The 14843-nt window shown below is 43.1% G+C and overlaps 1 protein-coding gene across 1 annotated transcript in view; it reads right to left on the minus strand.

Annotated features, from left to right (window-relative positions):
• The window catches only part of LOC110535099 (NMDA receptor synaptonuclear signaling and neuronal migration factor-like), a 59442-nt gene that overhangs the window by 26220 nt on the left and 18379 nt on the right, over nucleotides 1–14843 (minus strand). Inside the window, exons 3-6 of the mRNA XM_036936192.2 lie at nucleotides 9722–10501; nucleotides 5543–5615; nucleotides 2762–2767; nucleotides 416–493 (exon numbers count right to left, since the gene is read on the minus strand). Coding sequence (XP_036792087.2) covers nucleotides 416–493; nucleotides 2762–2767; nucleotides 5543–5615; nucleotides 9722–10501 — 937 coding nt within the window. The remainder of the gene's footprint in view (nucleotides 1–415; nucleotides 494–2761; nucleotides 2768–5542; nucleotides 5616–9721; nucleotides 10502–14843) is intronic.

The raw sequence follows: 14843 nt of genomic DNA on the forward strand, positions 1-14843 counted from the left end.
ATCTGAAAAAGTTCAAAGTTATATGATTTTATGATTTTCATGTCTCTGAGCTCACATGCTCGACATTGTACTGTTGAGAATGCAATCAGAACTCCATTTCACGTTTTACATTTGATCGAGCTATTCCAGTCAGGAAACATACCGGCCTGGGATTTTAAAGTAGTTTTCACAAAGTGTTGTATCATAAAGATCCTTAGAACAGTGAGAGGCTATTGAGACAAGGCTGGTCATTAGAGTTGGTCTGACGGGCTGTGTGTGTGTGTGTGTGTGTGTGTGTGTGTGTGTGTGTGTGTGTGTGTGTGTCTCTGTTTACGTATGTCTGTGTCTCAGTGCAGGGGTTGTTGGGGCGTGGGGGGGGACAACACTACAGCACTACATACAGGTGCAGGACAGTCAGGTCAGACATGGACCATACCTCTCAGTCTCGGTTACTGGAGCGGTTGCCTCTTGTTCCCTTTTCCTCCTCTTTCTCTCAGCAATGCCCCGGAATGCCCTGCTGGGATGTCACAGTGTTAACGGGGTCAGAGGTGAGGGGCTGGGGGTGTGAGTGCAGGGTTATAGAGCGTTAGTGAGACGGGATCCACGTCACAGAGGGTAAGCCACTACAGTGTTGCAACAAGTCAGCGGCTAGTGGGTTAGAGCCAGCAGAACAGGTAAGTGTTGTACACCACACACAAACATGGTGCACTCTGCAGACTGACACACACTGCAGACTGACACACACTGTAGACTGACACACACTGCAGACTGACACACACTGCAGACTGACACACACTGTAGACTGACACACACTGCAGACTGACACACACTGTAGACTGACACACACTGCAGACTGACACACACTGCAGACTGACACACACTGCAAACTGACACACACTGTAGACTGACACACACTGCAGACTGACACACACTGCAGACTGACACACACTGCAGACTGACACACACTGTAGACTGACACACACTGCAGACTGACACACTCTGCAGACTGACACACTCTGCAGACTGACACACACTGTAGACTGACACACACTGCAGACTGACACACACTGTAGACTGACACACACTGCAGACTGACACGCACTGCAGACTGACACACACTGCAAACTGACACACTGCAAACTGACACACACTGCAGACTGACACACACTGCAAACATATACACACTGCAAACTGACACACACTGCAAACTGACACACACTGCAAACATGCACACACTGCAAACTGACACACACTGCAAACTGACACACACTGCAAACATACACACACTGCAAACTGACACACTGCAAACTGACACACTGTAAATTGACACACACTGCAAACTGACGCACACTGCCATCTGACACACACTGCAAACTGACACACACAAGGATACTATCAAGCCACGAATCAGAGACCAAGAGGAGCAGAACTTAGACAGAAACAGGGCCACAACGGTCAAGTACACAGGAAACTATCCATTGCACCAATTGTGTGTGTGCATGTGAGTGTTTGAGTGATTGAGTGATTGAGAGTGTGGGTGTTTCCCTCTGAAATGGATATATGCTGTGACAGGGTGCCAAAAGAAGTAACCATCATGCCTGACAGCATTTTTCAGAGTCCTATCCATGCCCTATGCACTAGGCTCAAACATTATCAGTCAGACAGATGATGAGAGCTGTGTGTGTGTGTGTGTGTGTGTGTGTGTGTGTGTGTGTGTGTGTGTGTGTGTGTGTGTGTGTGTATAAACTAGACTGTTGTATGCTGTGGTATAAAATAATAATCACTATTAAGACGATACAATAGATTACTTTACAACCAGGTCTAAACTAGATCTATGAATACTGAACAACTCCCATGTATAATCTATTCACTCTCTGTGCATCCCAAATGACACTCTATTCCATTTGTATTGCACTACCTTTGACCAGGGTAGTGCACTATAAAGGAAATAGGGTGCCATTTGGGATGATACCTTTTCTTCTATCTACACAGGGACCACTAAAATGATTAGTGGTATAATTACTTCATCCTGGAACTACCTACAATGTGGACTTTTCATTACACCTACTGTATGTATAATACAATATTGCGTAACTTTAGTACATTACTGTAGGCAATTCTCTGTTCCTTCTGAAAGGTCGTCCTTTTATGCCACTGAATGAACTCAGATAGAAGAGAATGATGTGTGTGTGTGTGTGTGTGTGTGCGTGTATACAGTATATATATATATATATATATATATATATATATATATATATATATATATATATATATATATATATAGAGGTATGACCCTGGCTGTGTCCGGTACAGAGGAACAGAACACTATGCTACCATCTCATCTGACTCACTGTTCTATATAACTCTGTCTGTCATATATTCTGCCTTGTTGGATCGATATATTAATACAATATAATGCTAGCTATACTGTAAGACAAACTAGTTCAATTGAAAATCTTTATTAATGGACGATAAAGATGTTTTTTAAAGCCATCTAGTGATAAATCAATCTATGCTTATTTACAATTTAGACTCATTATGTTGAATATGTTTATTCATTGGAGATTTTGATACTCAGTAATGTTTTATTCATTGGAGATTTGGATACTCAGTAATGTTTTTCCATAACTTCAAACACTCAGCCAGGCAAGGGGGTTAATAGGTGTTAATGAGGACACTGGAGACAGTAAGTAGTAGCACAGGAAGAGATAGATAGCCAAGAGTCAAAAGGAGAGTAAATTGTCTGAGGCGCACAGGGAAGGAGAAAAAAATGGTTACTCACGATATTCTGTAGACGCAGGAGTTGGTGCAGGCAGGAGTTTGTTGCAGGCAGAAGTTGGTGCAGGCAGGAGTTGGTGCAGGCAGGAGTTGGTGCAGGCCGTGTGGAGAGGGAAGGGAAGAGAGGACAAAAAAGTTAGACACTTCAGTAATAAATATTGGACTTGACAGACAGATATACTGTACACTTGGGAGGGTTAGCTGTTAATCATATGATATTCCAGTCAAGGACCCTGTACGCATCCCAAATGGCGCCCTATTCCCTACATTGTACACTACTTTTTACCGGTCAACAAAGTACACTATATGTGGAATATAACACAGGGCCTGTGACACCAGGTGTGGATCCAAGGGGAGTGAGTACTAAGTAAGAGGAGAGGACAGGTGACGCAGAGGAACGGAGTGACAGAGACATATGGAGAGATAAGGAAACAAAGACATTGACAGATGTGCTCAAAGAGGGAGCGAGAGAGCGTGGGATCCTGAGAGATGTCCGGAGAGGAGAGGATAGATGAGTGGGGCGAGGGAGCAGAGAGAGAGAGAGAGAGAGAGCGTGGGATCCTGAGAGACGTCCGGAGAGGAGAAGATAGATGAGTGGAGCGAGGAAGCAAGGAGAACAACAGAGGCGCGCTGGGAGGGCAGAATGTGTGTGTGGGCCATAATTACTAGTTCAACCAGACATGTGATAATTAAGCAGTCAGTGTGTGTGTGTGTGTGTGTGTGTGTGTGTGTGTGTGTGTCTGTGTGTGTGTGTGTGCGTGTGTGTGTGTGTGTGTGTGTGTGTGTGTGTGTGCGTGTGTGTGTGTGTGTGTGTGTGTGTGTGTGTGCACGCGTGCGTGCGTGCGTGCATGGAGAATGGGGTTGCAAAGCTACCTGTAACTTACCAAAGTTACTAGAATCTTTAGTACTAATTAACAGGTAATCTATTTTAACTTTAGTCATGTATACTTGAATAACTTAACTTAAAAAATATATTTTCATATATAGTACATTTGTTTTATATCTGTGTCATATTGTCCATGAGTTTCTAGTCGATAGACCATATGGTTCAAGAGAAAATAGCTTATTTAATGAAAAAAGTATGTAATCAAAAATGGTATTATATACAATTAACTCTGCGACTGTTCCAACTATTTACTTTTTCACAACTGCCACCAGTTTGGTGCCAAAACATTTTCAAGAAAAACATATTGACATAGTAAAATAAATAAAAGTGTTAAAAAATATTTAAAGGATATTTAATGCTGAAACCCTCCAACTGTGTCCTATAAAACCATTGGCCTCCAACTGTGTCCTATAAAACCATTGGCCTCCATCTGTCCCCTTTAAAACCACTGGCCTCCAACTGTGTCCTATAAAACCACCGGCCTCCAACTGTGTCCTATAAAACCACTGGCCTCCAACTGTGTCCTATAAAACCACTGGCCCCCAACTGTGTCCTATAAAACCACTGGCCTCCAACTGTGTCCTATAAAACCACTGGCCTCCAACTGTGTCCTATAAAACCACTGGCCTCCAACTGTGTCCTATAAAACCACTGGCCTCCAACTGTGTCCTATAAAACCATTGGCCTCCAACTGTGTCCTATAAAACCACTGGCCTCCAACTGTGTCCCATAAAACCACTGGCCTCCAACTGTGTCCTATAAAACCACCGGCCTCCAACTGTGTCCTATAAAACCACTGGCCTCCAACTGTGTCCTATAAAACCACTGGCCTCCAACTGTGTCCTATAAAACCACTGGCCTCCAACTGTGTCCTATAAAACCACTGGCCTCCAACTGTGTCCTATAAAACCACTGGCCTCCAACTGTGTCCTATAAAACCATTGGCCTCCAACTGTGTCCTATAAAACCACTGGCCTCCAACTGTGTCCTATAAAACCATTGGCCTCCAACTGTGTCCTATAAAACCATTGGCCTCCAACTGTCCCCTTTAAAACCACTGGCCTCCAACTGTGTCCTATAAAACTACCGGCCTGCCACTGTGTCCTATAAAACCACTGGCCTCCAACTGTGTCCTATAAAACCACTGGCCTCCAACTGTGTCCTATAAAACCACTGGCCTCCAACTGTGTCCTATAAAACCATTGGCCTCCAACTGTGTCCTATAAAACCACTGGCCTCCAACTGTGTCCTATAAAACCACTGGCCTCCAACTGTGTCCTATAAAACCACTGGCCTCCAACTGTGTCCTATAAAACCACTGGCCTCCAACTGTGTCCTATAAAACCACTGGCCTGCAACTGTGTCCTATAAAACCACTGGCCTCCAACTGTGTCCTATAAAACCACTGGCCTGCAACTGTGTCCTATAAAACCACTGTCCTCCAACTGTGTCCTATAAAACCACTGGCCTCCAACTGTGTCCTATAAAACCACTGGCCTGCAACTGTGTCTTATAAAACCACTGTCCTCCAACTGTGTCCTATAAAACCACTGGCCTCCAACTGTGTCCTATAAAACCACTGGCCTCCAACTGTGTCCTATAAAACCACTGGCCTCCAACTGTGTCCTATAAAACCACTGGCCTCCAACTGTGTCCTATAAAACCACTGGCCTGCAACTGTGTCCAGGGCACAGCAATGTGAAGGAGTCTAAGGCTACATCCCAAAAAGCACCCTATTCCCTTTATTGAGAACTACTGTGTATGGGAAATATTGTGCATATTTGGGAGGCACTCTAGAACTCATCCATCATTAGCACACGGAACTCTTTGAGGCAGCCATGTCGTGTTCAGTAGGAGTGGAGCAGAGTGGTGAGGTTATATCTGGTATCCTATACTCACGCCTGCATTGTTGTGGTAGCCGTCTGGAAGCTGAACATGTTCTCTTTGGGGAACCAGCTATTAGGGTTGTCCTCTACAAACAAAGGAGACAAAGCAGAAGTTTAGCCCACAACCTTACACTTCAAAAGTTGTTGTCTGTCAGCTGTTACCCTTCTCCACACAATGTGCTTTGAGTTTGAGAAAAACATTATACCGCAAATGAGTCTTACCACAGGGGACAATGTATGGGGATAAAGAGACACAAAGACACCTAAAAGCCCCACTCCCCTCCATCCTTCCATCCTCCATCATCATCATAATACTTATGCAAAATTCTATAGAAATTGGATTTCAAACAGCTAAATGCTTTTTCAACTGTATTTTTGAAAAATGTCAATCTGGTTTTGTTTCCACCCCAGCACAGAGACAGACTTTTTATTGTGTTTTTTATTGTAAATTCAGCAAAATAAGAAACGTCCTCTCACTGTCAACTGCGTTTATTTTCAGAAAACTTCAATTGTAAATATTTGTATGAACATAACAAGATTCAACAACTGAGACAAACTGAACAAGTTCCAAAGACATGTGACTAACAGAAATGGAATAATGTGTCCCTGAACAAAGGGGGGGTCAAAATCAAAAGTAACAGTCAGTATCTGGTGTGGCCCCCAGCTGCATTAACAAGTACTGCAGTGCATCTCCTCCTCATGGACTGCGCCAGATTTGCCAGTTCTTGCTGTAACATGTTACCCCACTCTTCCACCAAGGCACCTGCAAGGTCCTGTACATTTCTGGAGGGTATGGCCCTAGCCCTCACACTCCGATCCAACAGGTCCCAGATGTGCTCAATGGGATTGAGATCCGGACTCTTCACTGGCCATGGCAGAACACTGATATTCCTGTCTTGCAGGAAATCATGCACAGAACGAGCAGTATGGCTGGTGGCATTGTCATGCTGGAGGGTTATGTCAGGATGAGCGTGCAGGAAGGGTACCACATGAGGGAGGAGGATGTTTTCCCTGTAACGCACAGCGTTGAGATTGCTTGCAATGACAACAAGCTCAGTCCATTGATGCTGTGACACATCGCCCCAGACCATGACGGACCCTCCACCTCCAAACCGATCCCGCTCCCGAGTACAGGCCTCGGTGTAGTGCTCATTCCTTCGACGATCCTACCATCACCCCTGGTGAGACAAAACTGAGACTTGTCATTGAAGAGCACATTTTGTTGGTCCTGTCTGGTCCAGTGACAGTGGGTTTGTGCCCATAGGTGACATTGTTGCCGGTGATGTCTGGTGAGGACCTGCCTTACAACAGGCCTACAAGCCCTCAGTCCAGCCTCTCTCAGCCTATTGCGGACAGTCTGAGTACTGATGGAGGAATTGTGCATTCCTGGTGTAGCTCAGGCAGTTGTTGTTGCCATCCTGTACCTGTCCTGCAGGTGTGATGTTCGGATGTACCGATCCTGTGCAAGTGGTCTGCCACTGCGAAGATGACCAGCTGTCCGTCCTGTCTCCCTGGAGCGCTGCCTTAGGCATCTCACAGTATTGCGATTTATTGCCCTGGCCACATCTGCAGTCCTCATGTCTCCTTGCAGCATGCCTACGGCACATTCCCGCAGATGAGCAGGGACCATGGGCATCTTTCTTTTGGTGTTTTTCAGTCAGTAGAAAGGCCTCTTTAGTGTCCTAAGTTTTCATAACTGTGATCTTAATTGCTTACCGTCTGTAAGCTGTTAGTGTCTTAACAACCGTTCCACAGGTGCACGTTCATTAAATGTTTATGGTTCATTGAACAAGCATGGGAAACAGTGTTTAACCCCTTTACAATGAACTGTGAAGTTATTTGGATTTTTACCTATTATATTTGAAAGACAGGGTCCTGAAAAAGTTTCTTTTTTTGCTGAGTTTACATCACATCTGGATAGATAGTACTTATACTGTATAATATTCCTTTGTGTTTTCAGTCATAACTATTCTAGAACATGAGCTTTTAAATCCACCCCTTAGCTACTCTCAGTCCATCCCACCTATCTCCGTAAACCACCATTTTATGATTTCCATGTGCCATGTATTTTTTATCTGTGCTGTGATGTTTTACATACATTCTGAACCTGTCTAATCACATGGTATCTACAGATTGCGATTTAAAGATAAAAGTATTATTATATTGTTGATTGCTAGACTATGGCTTTCTAAATCTCCCAACAGTGCTATTTATAGGGTAAATTTTAGATAAATGTTGTGAGACAGCCTTACAGCTTTCTGTACGTTTGCATTTAAATGCTGCATTCAACACTGTTGACAATGATGTCCTTCTTGACAGACTGGAGAGTTGGGTTGGCATCTCTGGTCCTGTTCTAAATTAGTTTAGGACCTATTTAAGCGGCCAAGAGTTACAGTATTTGTCACCCTTGGTAAACATAACTCAGAGAAAATAAATATCACATACGGCGTTCCACAAGGTTTGATTTTGGGTTTTATATACAGTACCAGTCAAAAGTTTGGACACACCAACTCATTCAATGTTTTTGCATTTATTTTTACTATTTTCTACATTGTAGAATAATAGTGAAGACATCAAAACTATGAAAAAACACACACAGAATCATGCAGTAACCAAAAAAGTGTTAAACAAATCAAAATAAATTTGAGATTTGAGATTCTTCAAAGTAGCAACCCTTTGCCTTGATCACAGCTTTGCCCACTCTTGGCATTCTCTCAACCAGCTTCATGAGGTAGTCATCTGGAATGCATTTCAATTAAAAGGTGTGAGCTGTTAAAAGTTCATTTGTGTAATTAATTTCCTTCTTACTGCGTTTGAGCCAATCAGTTGTGTTGTGACAAGGTAGGGGTGGTAAACAGAAGATAGTCCTATTTGGTAAAAGACCAAGTCCATATTATGGCAAGAGCAGCTCAAATAAGAAAAGAGAAATGACAGTCCATCCTTACTTTAAGACATGAAGGTCAGTCAATATGGAAAAGTGCAGTTGCAAAAACCAAGTGCTGTGATGAAACTGGCTCTCATTAGGACCGCCACAGGAAAGGAAAACCTAGAGTTACCTCTGCTGCAGAGGATAAGTTCATTAGAGTTACCAGCCTCAGAAATTGCAATTAACTGCACCTCAGATGGCAGCCCAAATTGATGCCTCACAGAGTTCAAGTAACAGACACATCTCAACATCAACTGTTCAGAGGAGACTGAGTGAATCAGGCCTTCATGGTAGAATTTCTGCAAAGAAACCATGACTAAAGAACATCAATAACAAGAAGAGACTTGCTTGGGCCAAGAAACACGAGCAATACATGGACGGCTAACAACTCCCTTCAGCTAAATCAAGACCAGGCCGAGGTTCTTACTGTATTATTGGAGCCAAAGCAATAAATATAAAACACCAGGTAAAAAACCTAGGTGTCATTTTAGATTCTGAACTCGATTTCAAATCACACATTAGGAATGTGACCAAATTAGCTTTTTTTACCACCTGATGAACATTACCAAGGAGCAGTTGTTTCTATCAGGCTGATACAGAGACTCATCCATGCTTTTCTTACAAGCAGGCTTGACTACTGTAATGCTCTCCTGTCTGGTCTACCCAATAAAGCCATTTGTCAACTGCAAAACATACAGAATGCTGTAGCACGGGTGCTGACCGAGACCAGATGAAGAGCACACATTGCACCGGTTTTGATGTCTTTGCACTGGCTGCCTGTGAGTTTTAAAATTAATTAGATTATTCTTCTATTGCTTTTTAAATCAATCCATGAATGTGCACCCCAATACATGTCAGACATACTTGTGTTTTGCACCCAGTAAGTCCCTCAGGTCCGCTGGCACTGGCCTTCTAACTATCCCAAAGCCTAGGACCAAGAGGCATGGAGAGGCAGCCATTATTAATTATGCCCCCAGCCTCTGGAATAGCCTGCCAGAGAACCTGAGGGGGGCCGAAACTGTGGACATATTTAAAAGAGATCTTTTAAACACACCTTTTAAATTTTGCTTTTCCTTAGGGTGCTTATTAGTTATTCAGTTTTTATTGTTATTCTTTTGTTTTTTGTGTAGTAAAGATTCATTTTTCTTCATTTTTTTCTGTGAAGCGCATTGCATTGCATTCATGTCTGAAATGTGCTACTTAAATAAAGCTGTATTTGATTTGGTCATTATCATCCTCCTCCTCCTCCTCCATCCTCCTCCTCACCTCTCTCCTCAGCAGAGCCTCGTCTGTCTCTGCCTTGGTCTTGGCTGTACATCCTCTCTAGCTTCTTCCTCTGTTTTCCTCCGTCTCGCGGGGACGTCTCCAGATCCAGGGAGCGCTGGCTCGGACATGGGGCCCTGATGCAGGTGACACAGTCTGGGGTGCAGTCCTCCCGCGAGCCCCCCCTCCTCACCACCCAGTCCCGGATGTTATGGGCACTCCCTGAGCTCTGCAGGGGCTGGGACTTGGGCCTGTGGCCCTGTGGGCCATGGCTAATGTTGCCGCGGTGATGTTTGCTGCCTGGTGGTTGTTGGTTGGAAAAGGAGGTCTGGTTGGCGGAGGGAGGAGGGGACAGAGGCTGCTTCAGCACCTCCAGCTCCAGATTCTCCTCGCTGCCTCGCCCCCCTAGCATGCCTCCCTCCCTGGTGATGGTGTAGACCCGCTGGGAAGCTGGTTTCAGGCTGGTCAGGCTCCCCTCAGAGGACCTGGGAGGTGGCTGCTGCTCCTCGGAGGAGAAACTCCGCTCCGCTGAGAGCCCTGCTGAGAGCCTGTGCTTGGAGGGGCCTGTGGGCTGCAGACTGCTTGGCTGCAGGGTTCTGGGCTGGAGACTGCTGTGGTGGGGATGCAGTGTGCTGAGCTGGGACTGAAGACTGTGGGCCTGGGGCTGGTCCTGGCTGGCCTTGGCCCCACAGTGGCTCTGAGGGTGTAGGTTGTTGTTGTGAAGATGACTGACGTCAGGGGAGTCTTTGTCTTGGCCAATGAAGGTATTAGATAGAAGCTGATCTGAAGAGAGCAAGTGCAAGAGCAAGAGAGAGAGAGGACAAAGAGATGAGCTGTTCATCTTGTGCTCTAAAGGCCTTGGCAACATTTGAGCAAACATCAGAGAGCAAACAAAGGTTTTCAGAGATGAGAGGAGGAATAAAATTTGAAGAGATGGATAATGGAGAAAGGAAATGAGAGAAGGGAGGAAATTAGGAGGTATTTTGAGAGGATGAGTTGGATGATAGAAGGGATTGGCAGACTTACCCGGTCCTCTGCCTTGGGAAGATACACCCTCTCACAGTGAAATTTGCCAGATATAGTGTGGTAATGATTTCAGAGCATTTAGTGCTGCTATACAGTGGGATGAGAGGAAAGTCATGTGATGAGGAAAGTTATAGGAAAGGTGAAGCCATGTGAGAAGGAAAATTAATAGGAAATGGGAAGCCATGTGATGGAAATTTGAAGCCATGTGATGAGGAAAGTTATAGAAAATGTGAAGCCATGTGATGGGGAAAGTAATAGGAAATGTGAAGCTATGTCTAGAGGAAAGTTAAAGGAAATGTGAAGCTATGTGATGGAAATGGGAAGCCATGTGATGAGGAAAGTTACAGGAAATGTGAAGCCATTTGAAGTGGAAGGTTATAGGACATGTGAAGCCATTTGTGACTCGTTTTCAGGAAACGAGGCATATGTTGTGCGTCACTACTTCACAGCAGAGGCATTTGAACGTAAACTTTTTTGTCAGAAATGCCTTCTGGAACATGTGAACTTTCATGTGCCTTAATAAAAAATGTGTATGCCATCTGAAAAGATGGATACAATTGTTAAATTATGAGCCTAGTTGTTTTAGCTACGGAAAAATACTTTCCTGCTAGCCATGACTGGCTGACATAATGGATGGGCTGGACATGCTGAGAGATGAGTTCGGATTGGTATGCCATGTAGCACGCTTCTGTCTAGAACATGAACTAGTCAGTAGGTGTCAGTAATCCTTTCTAACGCTGCTATTTTGAAAGATATCACGTAGTATTACTGCAAAAGTGTTGTTCTCCACTTTCTGGAGGATGGAGTTTTGAAATCAGTGGAATTCCCAGTAGAATTATAAGGAATAAGTACATTAATAACTAAGGAGATGGTGAACATTCTGGTGTTTGATTGTAAAGAGAAAAAGAGAAGAGAAAAGAGAAAAAGAGAACACACTGTTGTATTAAACACCTGTCTCCGGATTACATCTTCAAACTAATGGCAACCATGGCATCCGTGACAGAGAAGGAGAGGCGTCCATCCATGTATACAGGTAAAATATTCTAGCTAGCTACATATTCTAGCTAACTACATTTTCAGATGTTATACGTTTCAAATTTTGGCAGAAAGTCTTTTTCATTTCAAGTGAAAGCATACTGTTGGCTAGCTAGCTAACGTTAACTGGCTCGCTAGCTAACGTTACGTGTATGATCTGTGTAATAATATTATTTGCATCTCAGTGCCATTTGCACTGCTAGTTATAGCCTAATGTTAGCTAACTAGCTAACATTGAACCTGGTTGCCTGCAGATTCATGCAATTAGTAACGTTATGGGTTTGGATTATGGTTCATTGTTTAGCTAGCTAGCTAGATAGCTACATGTCTTAACAAAACACTCTACTATGCAAGTAACCATTTCACTACATCTTCTGTATCCTGTGCATGTGAGAAATTGAACTTCAATTTGATTTGATATAGTATGTGTTTACCAGAGACGGTAATGTGAAGAACATGACCTGCACCAAAGTCAAATTAGGATATAACGTTAGGCAAATGAGACAGTGTCCATGTTCTAAAATTCTCAGGTTGAATGCCCTGCTTTTTTTTAATCACATTCACAATCAGTAGCTATTTTCTGTAATTGGTTTGCCATTAATTTCCTGTAATAATGAAGTCAAATGAGCTAAAGTGAAAATGTTGTCATCTATATGATATGATCATTATTTGAACTGGCTAACCGTCTAACTTAACATTAGCTAGTTAGCTAGAAATGAACCAAAACATTGTTTAGACAGTTGCTTTTAGTTGCCTGGTTTGATAGACTGACATACAGCACAAGTCAAAGGTTTGGACGCACCAACTCATTCAGGTTTTTTCTTTATTTTTTTTACTATTTTCTACATTGTAGAATAATAGTGAAGACATCAAAACTATGAAATAACACATATGGAATCATGTAGGAACCAAGAAAGTGTTAAACAATATATTTTATGTTTGAGATTCTTCAAAGTAGCAACCCTTTGCCTTGATGACAGCATTGCACATTCTTAGCATTCTCTCAACCAGCTTCATGAGGTAGTCTCCAGGAATGCATTTCAATTAACAGGTGTGCCTTGTTAAAAGTTAATTTGTGGAACTTATTTCCTTCGTAATGCGTTTGAGCCAATCAGTTGTGTTGTGACAAGGTAAGGGTGGTATACAGAAGATAGTCCCATTTGGTAAAAGACCCAAGTCCATATTATGGCAAGAACAGCTCAAATAAGTATAGAGAAGTGATAGTCCATCATTATTTTAAAACATGAAGGTCAGTCATTCCGGAAAATTTCAAGAACTTTGAAAGTTTCTTCATGTGCAGTCGCAAAAATCATCAAGCGCTATGATGAAACTGGCTCTCATGAGCACCGCCACAGAAAAGGAAGACCCAGAGTTACCTCTTCTGCAGAGGTTAAGTTCATTAGAGTTACCAGCCTCAAAAATTGCAGAACCAAAAATGTTTCACAGAGTTCAAGTAACAGACGCATCTTAACATCAATTGTTCAGAGGAGACTGAGTGAATCAGGCCTTCATGATAGAATTTCTGCAAAGAAACCACTACTAAAGGACACAAATAATAAGAAGAGACTTTCTTGGGCCAAGAAACACTAGCAATGGACATTAGACAGTGGAAATCTATCTTTTGGTCTGATGACTCCAAATTTGAGATTTTAGTTTTCCAACCGCCATGTCTTTGTGAGACGCAGAGTAGGTGAATGGATTATCTCTTCATATGTAGTTCCCACCGTGAAGCATGGAGGAGGAGGTGTGATGGTGTGGGGATGCCTGTCTGTGATTTATTCAGAATTCAAGGCACACTTAACCAGTATGGCTACCACATCACTCTGCAGCGATACGCCATCCCATCTGGTGTGCGTTTAGTGGGACTATCATTTATTAATCAACAGGACAATGACCCAACATATCTCCAGGCTGTGTACGGGCTATTTGACCAAGAGGGAAAGTGATGGAGTGCTGCATCAGATTACCTGGCCTCCACAATCACCCGACCTCAACTGAATTGAGATGGTTATCCTAAACCTAAATAATTTTTTTTTTTTTTATTTATTTTACCTTTATTTAACCAGGTAGGCAAGTTGAGAACAAGTTCTCATTTACAATTGCGACCTGGCCAAGATAAAGCAAAGCAGTTCGACAGATACAACAACACAGAGTTACACATGGAGTAAAACAAACATACAGTCAATAATAAAGTATAAACAAGTCTATATACAATGTGAGCAAATGAGGTGAGAAGGGAGGTAAAGGCAAAAAAAGGCCTTGGTGGCAAGGTAAATACAATATAGCAAGTAAAACACTGGAATGGTAGTTTTGCAATGGAAGAATGTGCAAAGTAGAAATAAAAATAATGGGGTGCAAAGGAGCAAAATAAATAAATAAATTAAATACAGTTGGGAAAGAGGTAGTTGATAGGGCTAAATTATATGTGGGCTATGTACAGGTGCAGTAATCTGTGAGCTGCTCTGACAGTTGGTGCTTAAAGCTAGTGAGGGAGATAAGTGTTTCCAGTTTCAGAGATTTTTGTAGTTCGTTCCAGTCATTGGCAGCAGAGAACTGGAAAGAGAGGCGGCCAAAGAAAGAATTGGTTTTGGGGGTGACTAGAGAGATATACCTGCTGGAGCGTGTGCTACAGGTGGGAGATGCTATGGTGACCAGCGAGCTGAGATAAGGGGGGACTTTACCTAGCAGGGTCTTGTAGATGACATGGAGCCAGTGGGTTTGGCGACGAGTATGAAGCGAGGGCCAGCCAACGAGAGCGTACAGGTCGCAATGGTGGGTAGTGTATGGGGCTTTGGTGACAAAACGGATTGCACTGTGATAGACTGCATCCAGTTTGTTGAGTAGGGTATTGGAGGCTATTTTGTAAATTACATCGCCAAAGTCGAGGATTGGTAGGATGGTCAGTTTTACAAGGGTATGTTTGGCAGCATGAGTGAAGGATGCTTTGTTGCGAAATAGGAAGCCAATTCTAGATTTAACTTTGGATTGGAGATGTTTGATATGGGTCTGGAAGGAGAGTTTACAGTCTAACCAGACACCTAAGTATTTGTAGTTGTCCACGTAT

Source organism: Oncorhynchus mykiss, chromosome 11 (genome assembly GCF_057628025.1).
Source record: "Oncorhynchus mykiss isolate SJ-2025 chromosome 11, ASM5762802v1, whole genome shotgun sequence".
In the NCBI taxonomy this organism is placed as follows: Eukaryota; Metazoa; Chordata; class Actinopteri; order Salmoniformes; family Salmonidae; genus Oncorhynchus; species Oncorhynchus mykiss.